At 32.3% G+C, this 14,326-nt stretch overlaps 1 protein-coding gene across 4 annotated transcripts in view; it reads right to left on the bottom strand.

Moving 5' to 3' along the window:
* Positions 1–14,326, bottom strand: part of LOC132758502 (cyclin-dependent kinase 17-like) — a 98,077-nt gene that overhangs the window by 31,710 nt on the left and 52,041 nt on the right. Inside the window, exon 1 of one of the 4 annotated variants that reach the window (XM_060750186.1) lies at positions 8,066–8,215. The exons of the other annotated variants lie outside the window; for them this stretch is intronic. Within the exon in view, the coding sequence (XP_060606169.1) occupies positions 8,066–8,092 (27 nt within the window). The 5' untranslated portion in view covers positions 8,093–8,215. Of the gene's footprint in view, positions 1–8,065; positions 8,216–14,326 lie in introns of those variants that run through there. 4 annotated transcript variants of the gene reach the window in all.

The following is a 14,326-nucleotide window of genomic DNA, read 5'->3' as shown; positions in this document are numbered from 1 at the left end:
TTTACATTTCAAGTACATAAATGGAGGTGATTAGAAACATTTTTCTGATTGTCTATGCCAAATTTTTCATTAAGAAATGATTGCATATAAATTTTAATCATTACTTACAATGCGAATAAACATTTGCTGTACATATCTAACATATTCTTGGATGTTTGGAAAGAGTAATTATATACATATATAAAATTTCGTTAAGTGTTGTTTCATCTTTAATTACAACATACGGGATCTTTAAATCTAAAATGATAACATGTAAGTATCAAATTAAAAATAATTTCAATAAGTATCAAATTAAAAATAGTTTGATAATAAGGGCCACTTAATAAATATTTATCATTAAGTTCTAATTCAAAGCTTTTATGATACAGACTCGTATCATAATTGTTCCCTCTTAAACTCTAAAATTGAAGACAATTTTTGTTAAATTGAATCAAAGAGAAAGATATAATTACCAAAGCGGTCATTTGAGTATAATAACTACTCATAATTTCCTACAATGAGATCTTATTTCCTGACAGTTCTCACAGTCTCTAACAATCAGAATGGTTCACTGTATTGTATTTCCAATACTGACCACTTGTCACATAATGCTTTTATAACCTGTCATTTTAACAGACAATATTGACTTTATCATGGAATCCATATGGAACAGAGAACTGACCAATCAGATAATTTGTTACATTCACTACTAGGAGACTTGTCGCCAAGGCAATTATAACCGTAAGTTATCAACTGCTAATGAAAGTACAACAGTAATCTAATGGTTTTGTTTAAACCATATAACAATAATACACACAAGACATAATATTGATCAACCAAGTCCAAACTAAACTCTCTAAGTTACTGACAATATTTATATATTTCCAAGATTTATAGTGATTACACTTACAGCCAAAACACTTTTTAATTTCTAAAACAATTCTTTAAACTTTTTTTTTCAATTTGAGAACAATAACCTAGGCATTAAAAATGATCTACTTTTAGAATGGATGATTTTCACCTTCATATTTTACCATGGACTAAGTAACTTGTCATGCTTATTATTATTCTTAGTTATTGACATTTAAACTTTTTCTCTTCAGTTCACTCAGGTCTGTAAAAATTCTTGGCAGAAATGTTAAAGACAGACAAACAGACAGATACACACACACACACACACACAGATGCACATAATATATATTATTGTCATTATTTGGTAACTATATCAAACACACCCAGGGATTTACATCATTTTCAAATTTCAAAGGTCCAGATGCAGAATCTGTAATAAAAGGGGTCCAACAACTTACACTAGGTGGCCAATCAATAATGCAAGGTGTCCAACAACAAAATTCAGCAGTCCAAATCCAAAACTGTTTTATCTTAGATATAATTAAACATTTGTGTAATGCAAGGGTTTTGAATGTTCAAGATTTATGATGCTGGTGTTATATTTTATGAATCCATTTGGATGTAAGAACCTGAGAATTGTGCATCCCAGAAGGCTTTTTAGGGGTAAATTAATCCCAGAAGCCCTCTACTACTGCACTTATACTGAGTAATATAAAACAAGAGGGCCATGATGGCCCTAGATCGCTCACCTGACTTATCAAACTCATCCAAACAATTACCTAGACAAGCATTCTGACCAAGTCTCATGACAGGTGAGTCAAAAATGTGACCACTACAGTGTTAACAAGGATTATCCATATTTGAGCAGTGCGACCTAGTTTTTTACCCAGGTGACACATTTTCAAACTTGACCTAGAAATCATCAAAACAAACTTTCAGACCAATTTCCAGGATACTTGTATCAAAACAGTAGCAACTAGAGTGTTAACAAGATTTTTCTATTTTTAGCTCCGGTGACCTAGTTTCACATGCGATTTCGAACTCATCCAAGCAATAACCTAGACAAGCATTCTGACCTAGTTTGATGATAATTGAGTAAAAAATGTGACCACTAGAATGTTAACAAGGTTTTGCCATATTTGGGAGGTGTGACCTAGTTTTTCATCCAAGATGACCCATGTTCGAACTTGACTTAGAAATCATCAAAACAAACTTTCAGACCAATTAACAGAATATTTGGATCACAACAGTAGCCACTAGAGTGTTAACAAGATTTTTCTATTTTTAGCTCATGTGACCTAGTTTTTCATCCGAGATGACCCATGTTCGATTTATTCCCAGCAATGACCTAGACAAGTTTCCTGACCAAGTTTAATGACAATTGAGTCAAAATTGTGACCACTAGAGTGTTAACAAGGTTTTTCTATTTTTAGCTCCTGTGACCTAGTTTTTCATCTGAGATGACCCATGTTCAAACTTATCCGAGCTATCACCTAGACAAGCACTTTGATCAAGTTTGATGATGACTGATGCAAAAATGTGACCGCTAGAGTGTTAACAAGGTTTTCCTATTTTTAGCTCCGGTGACCTACTTTTTCATCCGAGATGACCCATGTTCGAACTCATTCGAGCTATCACCTAGACAAACATCCTGATCAAGTTTGATGATGATTGAGGCAAAATTGTGACCTCTAGAGTGTTAACAACTAAATGTGAACGGACGACGGACAATCATCGATCCTAAAAGCTCACCCTGAGCATGCTCAGGTGAGCTAAAAATCAAGAACGTGTTTGTTAAACACAAATGCCCCCGGCTCAAATTCTTGTCGGTAGCAAAATTTCAAAAATGTTTACCCATTCACTCAGTTATGGACAGAAAAATTGCCAAAAAATTGTAAAAAAAAGTTATATAGCTCGACAAAGTCATGGCATTTTGTAATTGTGAAAAATATAAGTTGCCAAGTCATTGCTCTGACTTGTCAAGTTGAAAAATATTCAACTTCATGCAAGTTATCTTCCTACCAAATATGAAATACATCTGTCATTAAATAAAGGCTGTATGGGCAAAAGTGTAAAAATCTATTTTTAGCACTGGTGACCTTGACCCAACTGACCCCTTACTTCATCCAAAGGAAGAATACCATGCAAGTTTTCTTCCTACCAAATATGAAATACATCTGTCAATAAATAAAAGCTGTATGGGCAAAAATGTAAAAACCTATTTTTAGCACAAGTGACCTTGACCCACTGATCCCAACCCCAATCAAAAGGATGACTACCATGCAAGTTATCTTCCTACCAAATATAAAACTTAATAAAGGCTGTATGAGCAAATGTGCAAAAATCTATTTTTAGCACTGGTGACCTTGACCAAACTGACCACTAACTCCATCAAATGTTTCTATCAATTATAAATAACATCTGTCTATAGAATAAGGTCAATACACCTGTAAAAATCTCTTTTTAACATTGGTGACCTTGACATTGGTAACACTGACCTTGATCAAAATGACCCCTTATTACACCCAAAGAAGGAGGACCTTCCTTGGCATGTTTGTATTAAACTAAGACATCAACTTAAATATAAAGGCTGTATGAGCAAAAATGTTTATATTTATTTTTTAAACCAGTGACCTTGACCTTGACCCTAGAGACCGCTTACTCCACAAAAAATTAGAGGACTATCAAAGGTATCCTACTACTAAATATGAAAGAAACCAGACAAGGCCCTATTTTCAAAGTGAAAAAAGGGAAATAACTGGGAAATATGGATGACACAGTTATATAACTTGGCAATATCATGTACTTTGTATTGATAAGTAAGTGTGGAAATTATAAAGCCATTAGTATAGATAGAACTTAAGATATTTCCAACTTGCCGTTTTAGGTTAACCATTATTCATTTTCTAAGTGCTGAAAAGGGCAATAACTTGGTAAATATGAAAGCCAGAGTTATGTAACTTGCCCAGATCATGTACTTTGCATTGATTAGTAAGTGTGTAAACTTACAAGCCATTGGTACAGGTAGAACTTAAGAAAAATCCAACTTGCCGTTCTAGGTTAACCTCGTACGGACAGACAGACGGTTCAATCACTATATGCCCAGGGGCATAAAAATAACCAGAAAGAAAGATGCTGGATATCTCAATGCATTATTCAAACATTTCTTATTTTATTTTCAGTACTTTGTGCTAAAAACTTGCAATTAACAACATCAGAGGAGGTCTATTTGTTGCTTTAGTTACTACACTTTATATGCAGAGAAAGAAAATAAAACAAGAGGGCCATGATGGCCCTGATTCTCTCACTAGAATCAACTGCTTTTCAGTGTAGGAAATTATCCATTGTCAATATTTTCTAATATTAAATTTGAGCATGGAATATGTTTAAACAATAATTTGAAGAAATGCCATGACCTGGGGCATTTAAGCTTTAGCTTAAACAGGGCCAGTCAAATTAATATGAGCAAACTTAATAAAACACTACCTAAGAATGCTACAAAGTTTGGTGATCATCTATCAATTTTTTCAGTAGAAATGATGTTTAAAGGTTTTTCTATTTTAAGCTTTTGTGGCTCCTAAAAGGGGCCAATCAAATTAATATGAGCAAACTTGATAAAGAGTACCAAAGAATTCTACAGACAAAGTTTGGTGATCATCCATCAATTAGTTCTGTAGAAGAAGATGTTTAAAGGTTTTTCTATTTTTAGCTTTAACAGCCCTTACAAGGGGCCAATCAAATTGATATGAGCAAACTTGATAACAGACTACCCAAGAATGATACAGACAAGGTTTGGTGAGCATCCATCCATTAGTTCTCTAGAAATAGACGTTTAAAGGTATTTCTATTTTTAGCTTTGGCTGCCCCTTAAAAGGGGCTGATCAAATTAATATGAGCAAACTTGTCAAAAGACTAACCAAGAATGCTATAGACAAAGTTTGGTGATCATCCATCAATTAGTTCTGTAGAAGAAGATATCTTAAGGTTTTTCTATTTTTAGCTCTAGAGACCCTTATAGGGGCCAATCAAATTGATATGAACAAACTTGATAAAAGACTACCTAAGAATTCTACAAAGTATGGTGATCATCCATCAATTAGTTCTGTAGTAGAAGATGTTTAAAATTTTTCTATTTTTCGCTTTAACAGCCCTTAAAAGGAGCTAATCAAATTGATATGAGCAAACTTGATAACAGTCTACCCAAGAATGATACAGACAAAGTTTGGTGATCATCCATCAATTAGTTCTGTAGTAGAAGATGTTTAAAAGGTTTTTCTATTTTTAGCTCTGTTGACCCCTTAAAGGGGCCTATTGAAATGACATGAGCAAATTCAAGTTTGACTGTCACAAGGATGCTACAGACCAAATTTAAAGTAAATCTGCCCAGCAGTTTCAGAGAAGAAGACGATTGTTGACGCATGACGACAGACAAAGGACGCCAGACCATTCCCCTTTTATACTAATAGCTCACCCTGAACCTTCAGTTTTGGTGAGCTAAAAACAAGAATTGTTAAAGTTCATAAAGCTTTAAAGTTCATATAGCTTTATATATGCTGCCTTAAGATGAAAAATTATTGATTTTAATTTTGCAAAATACCTGTATGAAAGATACAAGTTTGTATATTTTTTATTACAAGCAAATGATGCATGTTTTGTTCTGTGACATTTTATTCTTTTCATGTACAATATTGAATGTGTGTAAAATAGCAGAGACATTCTATGTTACATCCCCTTTTACTCTTTAATATATGTTTTGAAGCTTACCTTGTTTAACATAAGAATGCCTATTAAACAGACAACATATTTTTAGAAAAACAACATATCACTAAAGGGTTGGATGTTATTAATTTTGTCATTGTATATCAAAACGAAGGTGCATAAATAAAGGATACTGAAGCGTAAAAATCTATTTTAAGCACTGGTAACCATGACCTTGACCCAAGTGACCCCTTTCAACATCCACAGATAGAGGATTACCCAAGGTATAAAAATACTGTCAATGAAAAACACACTTTATAACAAATGTTGACATTGACCACAGTGATTCCTAACTTCATCTAAAGTTTTAGGACTATCAAAGACATGCAGCAACAATTTTTGAAAGACATTGGTCATTGCATGAATGCTGTATGAGCAAAATGTGGAATTAGCATGATGACCTTGACCCTAGAGACCTCGAACCGCATTTAATGTTAGAAAACTATTTAAGTTATATACCTATCAAATCTGGAAGATGTCAGTCAAATAAACTGTAGGAAAGCATGATGGGACCACTGAAGGACATTATTAGTAATATTATTAAGATTTTTGACAGATTATATGGGCCTATATAAACGGCTGTTTGTAAATATAACCCAAGCAACTCGGCAATTGACAGTGTATATAAAACTATACAAACATCACGATTATTTAATGAAAAGCAACATTACAAACATGCAGTATTATAAATACTAGAAATGTGTCCATAGGACACGATTCCCCCAACAGTCCTCAGTTTTATCAGGCAGTTAGAACACATGACAGTGCATCAACATACAAGATTTGAAGCTTCTTGGTCAATTCTCTTTGCTAAATGTTTAATGTTTATTATTGCAGGTGCCTGTCACCTTGACCTTTTCACTTGTACATGGGAGTTGCAGGTAAACTTAATCAAGGTACATCACCATATTTTAAATGAACTTTTAATCAATTTTCAGTTTAATGTTTCGATATACAATGTAACAGATTCCTATAACCTTGACCTTTTGACCTATTAATGGCTTTGGCAAAAGGAATTTATCATGGTGCACCAAATACAAAGTTTGAAGATCCTAGGTCAAAGTGTAACAGGTCCAAGTTTTATTAGGGTTATTTTGTGTTTGGTAAGTACTAGTATATTAGTTTTTAGCTAATTTACTTTACTAGCCAGTAATACATGTCCCTGTGACCTTGACATTTGACCTGAAAATGGCTCTGTCTGGTGGAATTCATCAAGGTGCATCAACATATAAAATTTTAATGATACCACTTTATTATTATTGAAGCTAAAGATCATAATCAAAAACTTAACCAGAAAGGTTACCCAATGCAAACGCTGACGCCCAAAAGTGGGACATGATAATACTTCCACTTTTTCTTTGAAAAGTGGAGCTAAAAATAATCTTTAAAATTAAACCTGCAAAATAATTGGATAAAATTTAATGTAAATACAGCTTTGCGATTAAAATCATGATGTTTGGGGGTTTTTTTAACTGGAATTTGATACCAGAGCAAGTTCCCCAAAAATAATCTCATTTTATACAATTATAATATCACAATTGTGTGTTTTGAAGAGAGACAGGCATTGATTGCCTGCCAATTTCCTTTTTGTATGTAAGAAACAGTACACCAAAACCTGCACATTCCTTTCCTCTCTGTGAAACAAACACTTTGTTCTTTCCCTACAGCAAAATAAAAACCGAGTGTTTAACGTGGCACCTATCATGACTTTCTCTACATTCTTTTTAATGTCTGTTAACATATTTTAAAAACCAGTTTGTATTAATTCTGAAGTAAAAATAAAAAAAACCTTTTTCTGGTTTCTGAATTCTGAAAACTGCATTATTTACCTGACATCTGAGCAAAGAATTCTCTCTTGAAACTTTATAAAAGATTTTCCTTAACCATTTGTCTAACATCACAAGGGGAAATATGTAAAACAATGGTCAATTTCACATGAACATTTTGTCACAAACACAGTCATGTATTATTCAAATAGCATAACGTTTAGTTTTGTATATATTCTAGTCTGTCTTTGACATGCCAAAATGATGAGCCAGGTAAGTGAATGCAAACTTGACTCTGGCTTACACTAAATATTTTAATTGTTTGTTTGTTTCAGATAATTGTCTTCTTAAAGTTCAACTTCAACAAGTTAGACAAATCATCAATGTCTTCAAATAGAGAATGCATTAAATTCTTTTGTATGAAAGTAATTTTTATTGTCGACATATCTGGGAAACTGGGATGTGATGTGGCCAAAAAAATGGAAGCCTTATAGAGCACTCGTTAACAAACCAAAATTGATCAAGTCACAAGTTGATTGCTACAATGCCAAATATTTCAGCTCTAAGTATAGTAGTGTTTCAAAATCTGTTTCATGTACAAATGTCAAGTTATGTAACAAAATGTGAAAGAAATATTCAAATGAAAATAACAATATATGATTGTAACATTTTATAAACAACAGCATATATATGTATGTTATAAAACTTACCCTTTTCAGTAATTCTTGGTCAATCATGATTCATTTTTGTTAAAGAATCACATTTACACTCACAATTCTCTCCTTTAGAATTGTTATGAATGATTATACAGTTCTTCATTCACTATTTCTTCAAAACGTTATAATATATTATCACCTTTGACCCATGGCAACAAACAATAATCTGTTTCAGACACATACTGTCTCCCTTAAAGATGCTGACCTGGTAGTTTTATTCTAAAAAATGTTAAACAAACAAATCTATCACCTATATAAATAACTTAATCTCTATAGAATTGTTGAGCCACCAATCTCAATCGTAATATTCCAAATGAGAATCCAGCCATTTTTATAAACACTTAATAAACAATCTAGACAAATGCAAGTTATTGCAATTCATGCAACATTTTTGTGGATACAATTCAAACACAGTGAATGTGAAGCTCTAACACAAAGGGTCAAAGATCAGAGAGAATTTGTAGGTACAAACTGGATTGTGTCCTTCCAATTGCAGTGTTGTCACTAGGGTAAAGATTGATCAATTTCCATTTTTAAAATCTTATGATATATAAATTTTGTACAGGGCCACACAAGGATCATTCCTATGAATTCAAAATCTAACAAATGGATCAGGACAAGATATTGTTGAAAGAAATTGTGGATAAAGATGGCAAACATATATATCATGGTATCCAAGAAGATCGCTTGAGCACAAATGGAAACTCCGAACAGTGCTCAGGTCATAAACTTTTCAAATATTTTGCTTTGTTAACAGTTTGGTCTTTGATAATAATACATATAAATGGTGTATGAATACATCTTTTAATGCTGCTTTTCCTATTAGGCTAATGCATATGTTGCAACACAACTCAGATGCATAACAATCCATTCCATTTTTTCCGGTATTGATTTAGAAAAACCTTTGAAAATTTCTAGAGATATTTACTATGTTACCATTGATACTATGTGTAACATGATAACTTGAATTATTTTTACCTTAACATGATATCATATTACCAATTAAGTAATATTATCATGACAAGGCATGTTTTATAGCCTAATTAGTTAAAATTATAATGGCTTGTATGCCAACAACTGCTTTCAGTACAACTTCATTAAGTCCTGGTTGAAGGTACTTGCATAAAAACTTTAAAACATAGGAACTTTGACTTATTTATCAGGGTCTGAATTTAATGACTAAATTTCAAGCTGATAACATTAAAATTTTACAAATGGCAGCTAACAAAAGGAGTAATATAAGTAAAGGGTGATAACTAAATCAGGAGTAAATATTGCCTCACCCTGTGTGGTTATCACACACACAGAGTCTTCACTAATCAACTTGTCAATATCAGAACTAACTGTTGAAGTATCAATAACAAGTATATGTAAGGAAACTAATTTGTTTTACAGAGGGTTTATACTGGAATCAGCCAGAACATGAGGCCAGTTATACAATATACAAGATGATCAGCAATCATATCATGGTGGCTAGTAAGGTGCCATTAATTTCTTGAAATCAGAGATGTCCATTAAATTATTCAAAGACCTTTTGACATATTTATAGTAAAATGTACTTGAATTATTCTATAATGACCCAGAAAAAACTTTGAGACATAAAAAAAGATTTGATTTATATACAGGCTTTCAGGGAAATGGTACAGAGGAAATCAACTAATTGGAGTATGACACAGAGAAATTCTACTGTGTATCAATATTATTCTTTTTTTTCTTTATCTACACTGCATTAACATTTATAAAATAAAAACAAGTAAGTGAGTTCTCATATTTATCAAGATGATTCTATATCAAAATATTAAAATCAGAGTCACCTGACTTATATACACTTATAATGCTGAACCTAAATAATAATAATGCTGGACTGGACTAAATATACATGTAAATTACCACAATTCATTATTTCACAAGTCCCAATGCAACACAACCAACATTACTTCACTAACAGGTGCACCTTATTGTTCCAAATAAAAAACCCAAACATTTGAATATTAAAATAGATAGGTGGTTCAGTATCATTTCTAAGCATTGAATCTGGCATTATTTACAAATCTGATATGATACAATTGTTTGCCAAATTTCCGTACATCTTGCTAAAAAAAACTATTGTACAAAATTCACATGCAGATATTTGGTAGATAGTCATTTTGATTATACCATTACAAGCCTATCCTTAAATATTCCAAGATGAAGTTATAAGTCTATCTTTTAATATTCCAAGATGAAGGCATAAGTCTATCTTTTAATATTCCAAGATGAAGGCATAAGCCTATCCTTAAATATTCCAAGATGAAGGCATAAGTCTATCTTTTAATATTCCAAGATGAAGGCATAAGCCTATCCTTAAATATTCCAAGATGAAGGCAGTAAGCCTATCCTTAAATATTCCAAGACGAAGGCATACCCTATCCTTAAATATTCATAGATGAAGGCATAAGCCAATCCTTTAATATTCATAGATGAAGTCATAATCAAGATTAAATTACTAATTTAACATGGATATGCATATTTTAATTACATTTTGCATAGACATATCATTAGGTTGTGTTGTTGTGGAAGTGCTATGCATTTTTACAACGGCAGCAAACCAATGTGGTCAGTAAAGACTAGGATCATGATCCCTACATCAATGCCATCAGATCATGTTCATTATTCAGTCATTATTTCTTTCGAAACTTTCCCCAAAACAATAAATGGTTTTGTTCAGATTGAGAAATGAAGAAGTCCATTTAAGGTATTTAGTGGGAAAAGGGTTGAAAATTTTATATACTGTTTTTTTCTTTGTTTTTTGTGGGGTTTTTTCTGATATATACTGTTGTTGTTTGTTGTTGTTGTTTTTTTCTCTTTCTTTTAAACAGTTACATTCACAAGAAATCACCTGTTTTTTAATGTCTTTTTTCTTATCAATAATTACAATGAATAAATTGCTTTTGACTTTTTTATATTGATTTCTGGTTATAACAACATGTAAACATATATCTGAATCCTGGACAATTCCCCTCTCAGACAATTCCCCTACCAATTATTTTAAGTGATCTCCTAGCTTTCTTTTAACATCCCAGACAATTCCCCATCCAAAATAAATAGATCTAGTTTGTCAGACTTTCATGTCATTTAGCAAAATAATTTTTTTTTATATAATCCTTAACAAATAAAATACAGCACTAAGTCATTATTTTCATAAAGCCTATATGGCTTCATATGTTTTTTATTTTTTATTTTGGTTAGGATTTATGCACCAACACAGTATAGGTCATATGGTGACTTTCCAGCTTTACTGGTGGAGAAAGACATAAGGTGCCCCTCTGTACATTATCTTAGGCACAAAATGGCACCTGAGTAGAACCACCAATGTTCTGTAAGCTAGCTCACAACAGCTTTCTCGCAAGTCCAATCTGACATTTGTGAGGCTTGAACTTACAGCGGTGAGAGGCAAGTGGTTTGAAGTCAATGACCTCAACCATTTAGACAGCTTCATGTGTATCAACTACATTTTCCCTAATGCTTGCAATGGGACTGCTCAGAAAAATGCAGTATATTATATACATATGCTCAGCCTCTGACTTTATTCCATTAAAGCCCTTCATCCTGGTGAGTACTAAAGCCATTTTTGCCTAGAACACAATCCTAACATGTTAATTCAAAATGATTATTATCATCATCACCACCTCCAACATCATCATCATCCTCATCATCACAAAATAACGGTCATCATCATTATCATAAAATATTTCACCAATAGGATGGCAATTGCTTACCAAAATGAAAGCATGGGAGGGGCATTGCTAGAGGAGAATAAGAAATGGAGGGGAAATGCTCAGTTTATCATAATCTGCATGTTTAATTTATGAATATTCTGTATGACTTATTTGCATTACACAAAACCTTTTTACTTGACTTTAGCTTTTCAAAAAGAGAACATTTGCCAATTGGTTTTGCTTCATTGTAAACATAAATATTTCAACAATAAATCATTCTCTCTGACTTTTTTTATGGCATAGGTAATGAAGCTACAATAATTGATGGAAAAACTTGGCTACAATTTATCAAACCACTAATAAATTCCATTTTTTTCCTTCCAGTCATTATTTCTACTATTTTATCATGGTTGAGCTGACTAACTACAAATCTGTCAGGTGGTCCAAAACATTTCCAAAAAAACCTGAAGACTCTTCCACATAAACCAGAGAACTTACAAATGACCTCATTGTAAAATCTCTTAATTTTTGGTTATTTTGCTTTAACAATTAAATAACATCAGAACTATAACATCTTAATATGTCTTTTGAAATTTTAGTCTTTTTCATAAATTCATATCAAAAGAGTTTTAAGTAAAATTTGGTAAAATGCATGTTAGTGTTATTAAAATAATATATCTAAAGATTACCCTGTCATTATAAGTAAGCTAGATTATCTGTGCTTCTTTATTAAATATTTCCAGTTATAACTGTGTGGTGACAGTTTTATGTTTTTAGTAAGAATCATTCACATAGATATTGCAAAGACATTCCAGTGAATATTTTTTATAATTTAATATTCAAGATTTAGATACTTCGCAATAAAGCACTGTCCAATAAATAGAAAAGAAAGTACACCAAAATATATCTCCATAAAATGCATCAACTTAACTGTGGCCTGCACTAAAATTCCATTTATTTTGTATCAAAACAAAAAATCCATTTCCTGATTTTCCAGGTATAGCACAATTAAGCTAAACACTGTGTATCAATTAAGAGGAAATCACTACTAGCAGACTATTAACATATCCCAGTTGTCTACAGGAACCTTTAATCCAAGACGATAAAATGACATATATATTCTGGCTCAGATTCTTTTCAACATTTTAACGACAAGCACTAAAACAAAGAATTTCTCCAACACACATTCTTGCCAACATATTTCTCCCATTCACAAATATGTGAAGACACATTTCTCTCAATTTTCTGTGATTTATCAATGAAAGTATAGTCCAATTTGCCTTGCCCCCAAAGACTGGGAATATAGCTAGAGAAATATTTGGTTCATATGTAAAATGTTAACACAAGAAAAAACAAATGTCAGTAAAACAACAAAAGTTTTACATAATCTGAAATGCAACAAGTCAACTAGGTTATTATATTGAAAGGTAAAACAGTTTAGCATTCTTTTAGCAACATGTTTTAATGACTCATTGATGATATAAATTGTTTTAATATAAACGTTTGTGGTATAAAAGCATACTGTGTATAAATAACACACCTGGTTTCTAAACACAACATCACACCATCTGATACTAGAAAACTGTTCTTACAATCAATATGACGTTTTCTCTATAAATTTTATTTCACTTTTTTTTTCTTCTTTTTTTTTCTTTTTAACTGAATGCTACTCAATATCAACAGCAGTGTACCAGTAGTATTCATTTTACATTTTAATCTTATATCAGCTTTTGACAGATATTAAGCACAATTCAAAATTTTTTTACAGGTCATATAACCCAGAATAAACATACTTGTAAGACTATATTATCAAAGCCCTTACTTATCCCCTGGCTATGTGCACACATTGAGAGGCAAAAATTCAAGATCCGCATATAAGATGGCAGGGTCATGTGTGAATCTGCAGTTCTAGGTAACATTTAAGGCGGAACTACATCCAGCTGTTGATGTTCTGACTGAAGCCGTTTTTGGTGGGGGGGGGGGGGGGGTAGTGGGGGGAGTAGTCTACAAAGTAGGCAGGGACAACAAGGAAGGGTACTAGGTTGTGTGAGACCTATAATATAGTGAGGACTATGAAGGCAGGCCCTTTGATATGCACCAACATCCCTTTCCAAGGCTACCTGACATTCATTATTGTCAAAGGTTACTGGAGGTGGATTGACTATCATAAACTACAGATACAGACAGTCAAACCCAAGGAGCCTGTTATAAATCCCCAAATAACCTTTAAAAGTTATATACATGTATATATTTTTTAATATTGCCTATTATAACCAAATTGTTGGCTTTAATTAAAACTGCTTGACTTACAAAATATATGCAGCATTATGACATTTATAACTTCTTTACTTTAATACTATTGTCAAGATTATATATACTTATACTATCATGTTAGGTTAATAATCTGACAAGATTCTCTGCACCAGTTCTTACATGAAACAGTGTGTAAATTTAAAAATTGAGTGTCTGACCCAACCAATTTAGAACCTGTCATGGTTTGTTTTTCTGGTGTTTACACCAATTTTCAGTCATTTTTTGGTTATACCTTTTAAACAGT

This window comes from Ruditapes philippinarum, unplaced genomic scaffold (assembly GCF_026571515.1).
Source record: "Ruditapes philippinarum isolate M1 unplaced genomic scaffold, ASM2657151v2 ctg2239_1_1_1_1, whole genome shotgun sequence".
In the NCBI taxonomy this organism is placed as follows: domain Eukaryota; kingdom Metazoa; phylum Mollusca; class Bivalvia; order Venerida; family Veneridae; genus Ruditapes; species Ruditapes philippinarum.
This window is presented reverse-complemented; position numbering and strand designations above follow the sequence as displayed.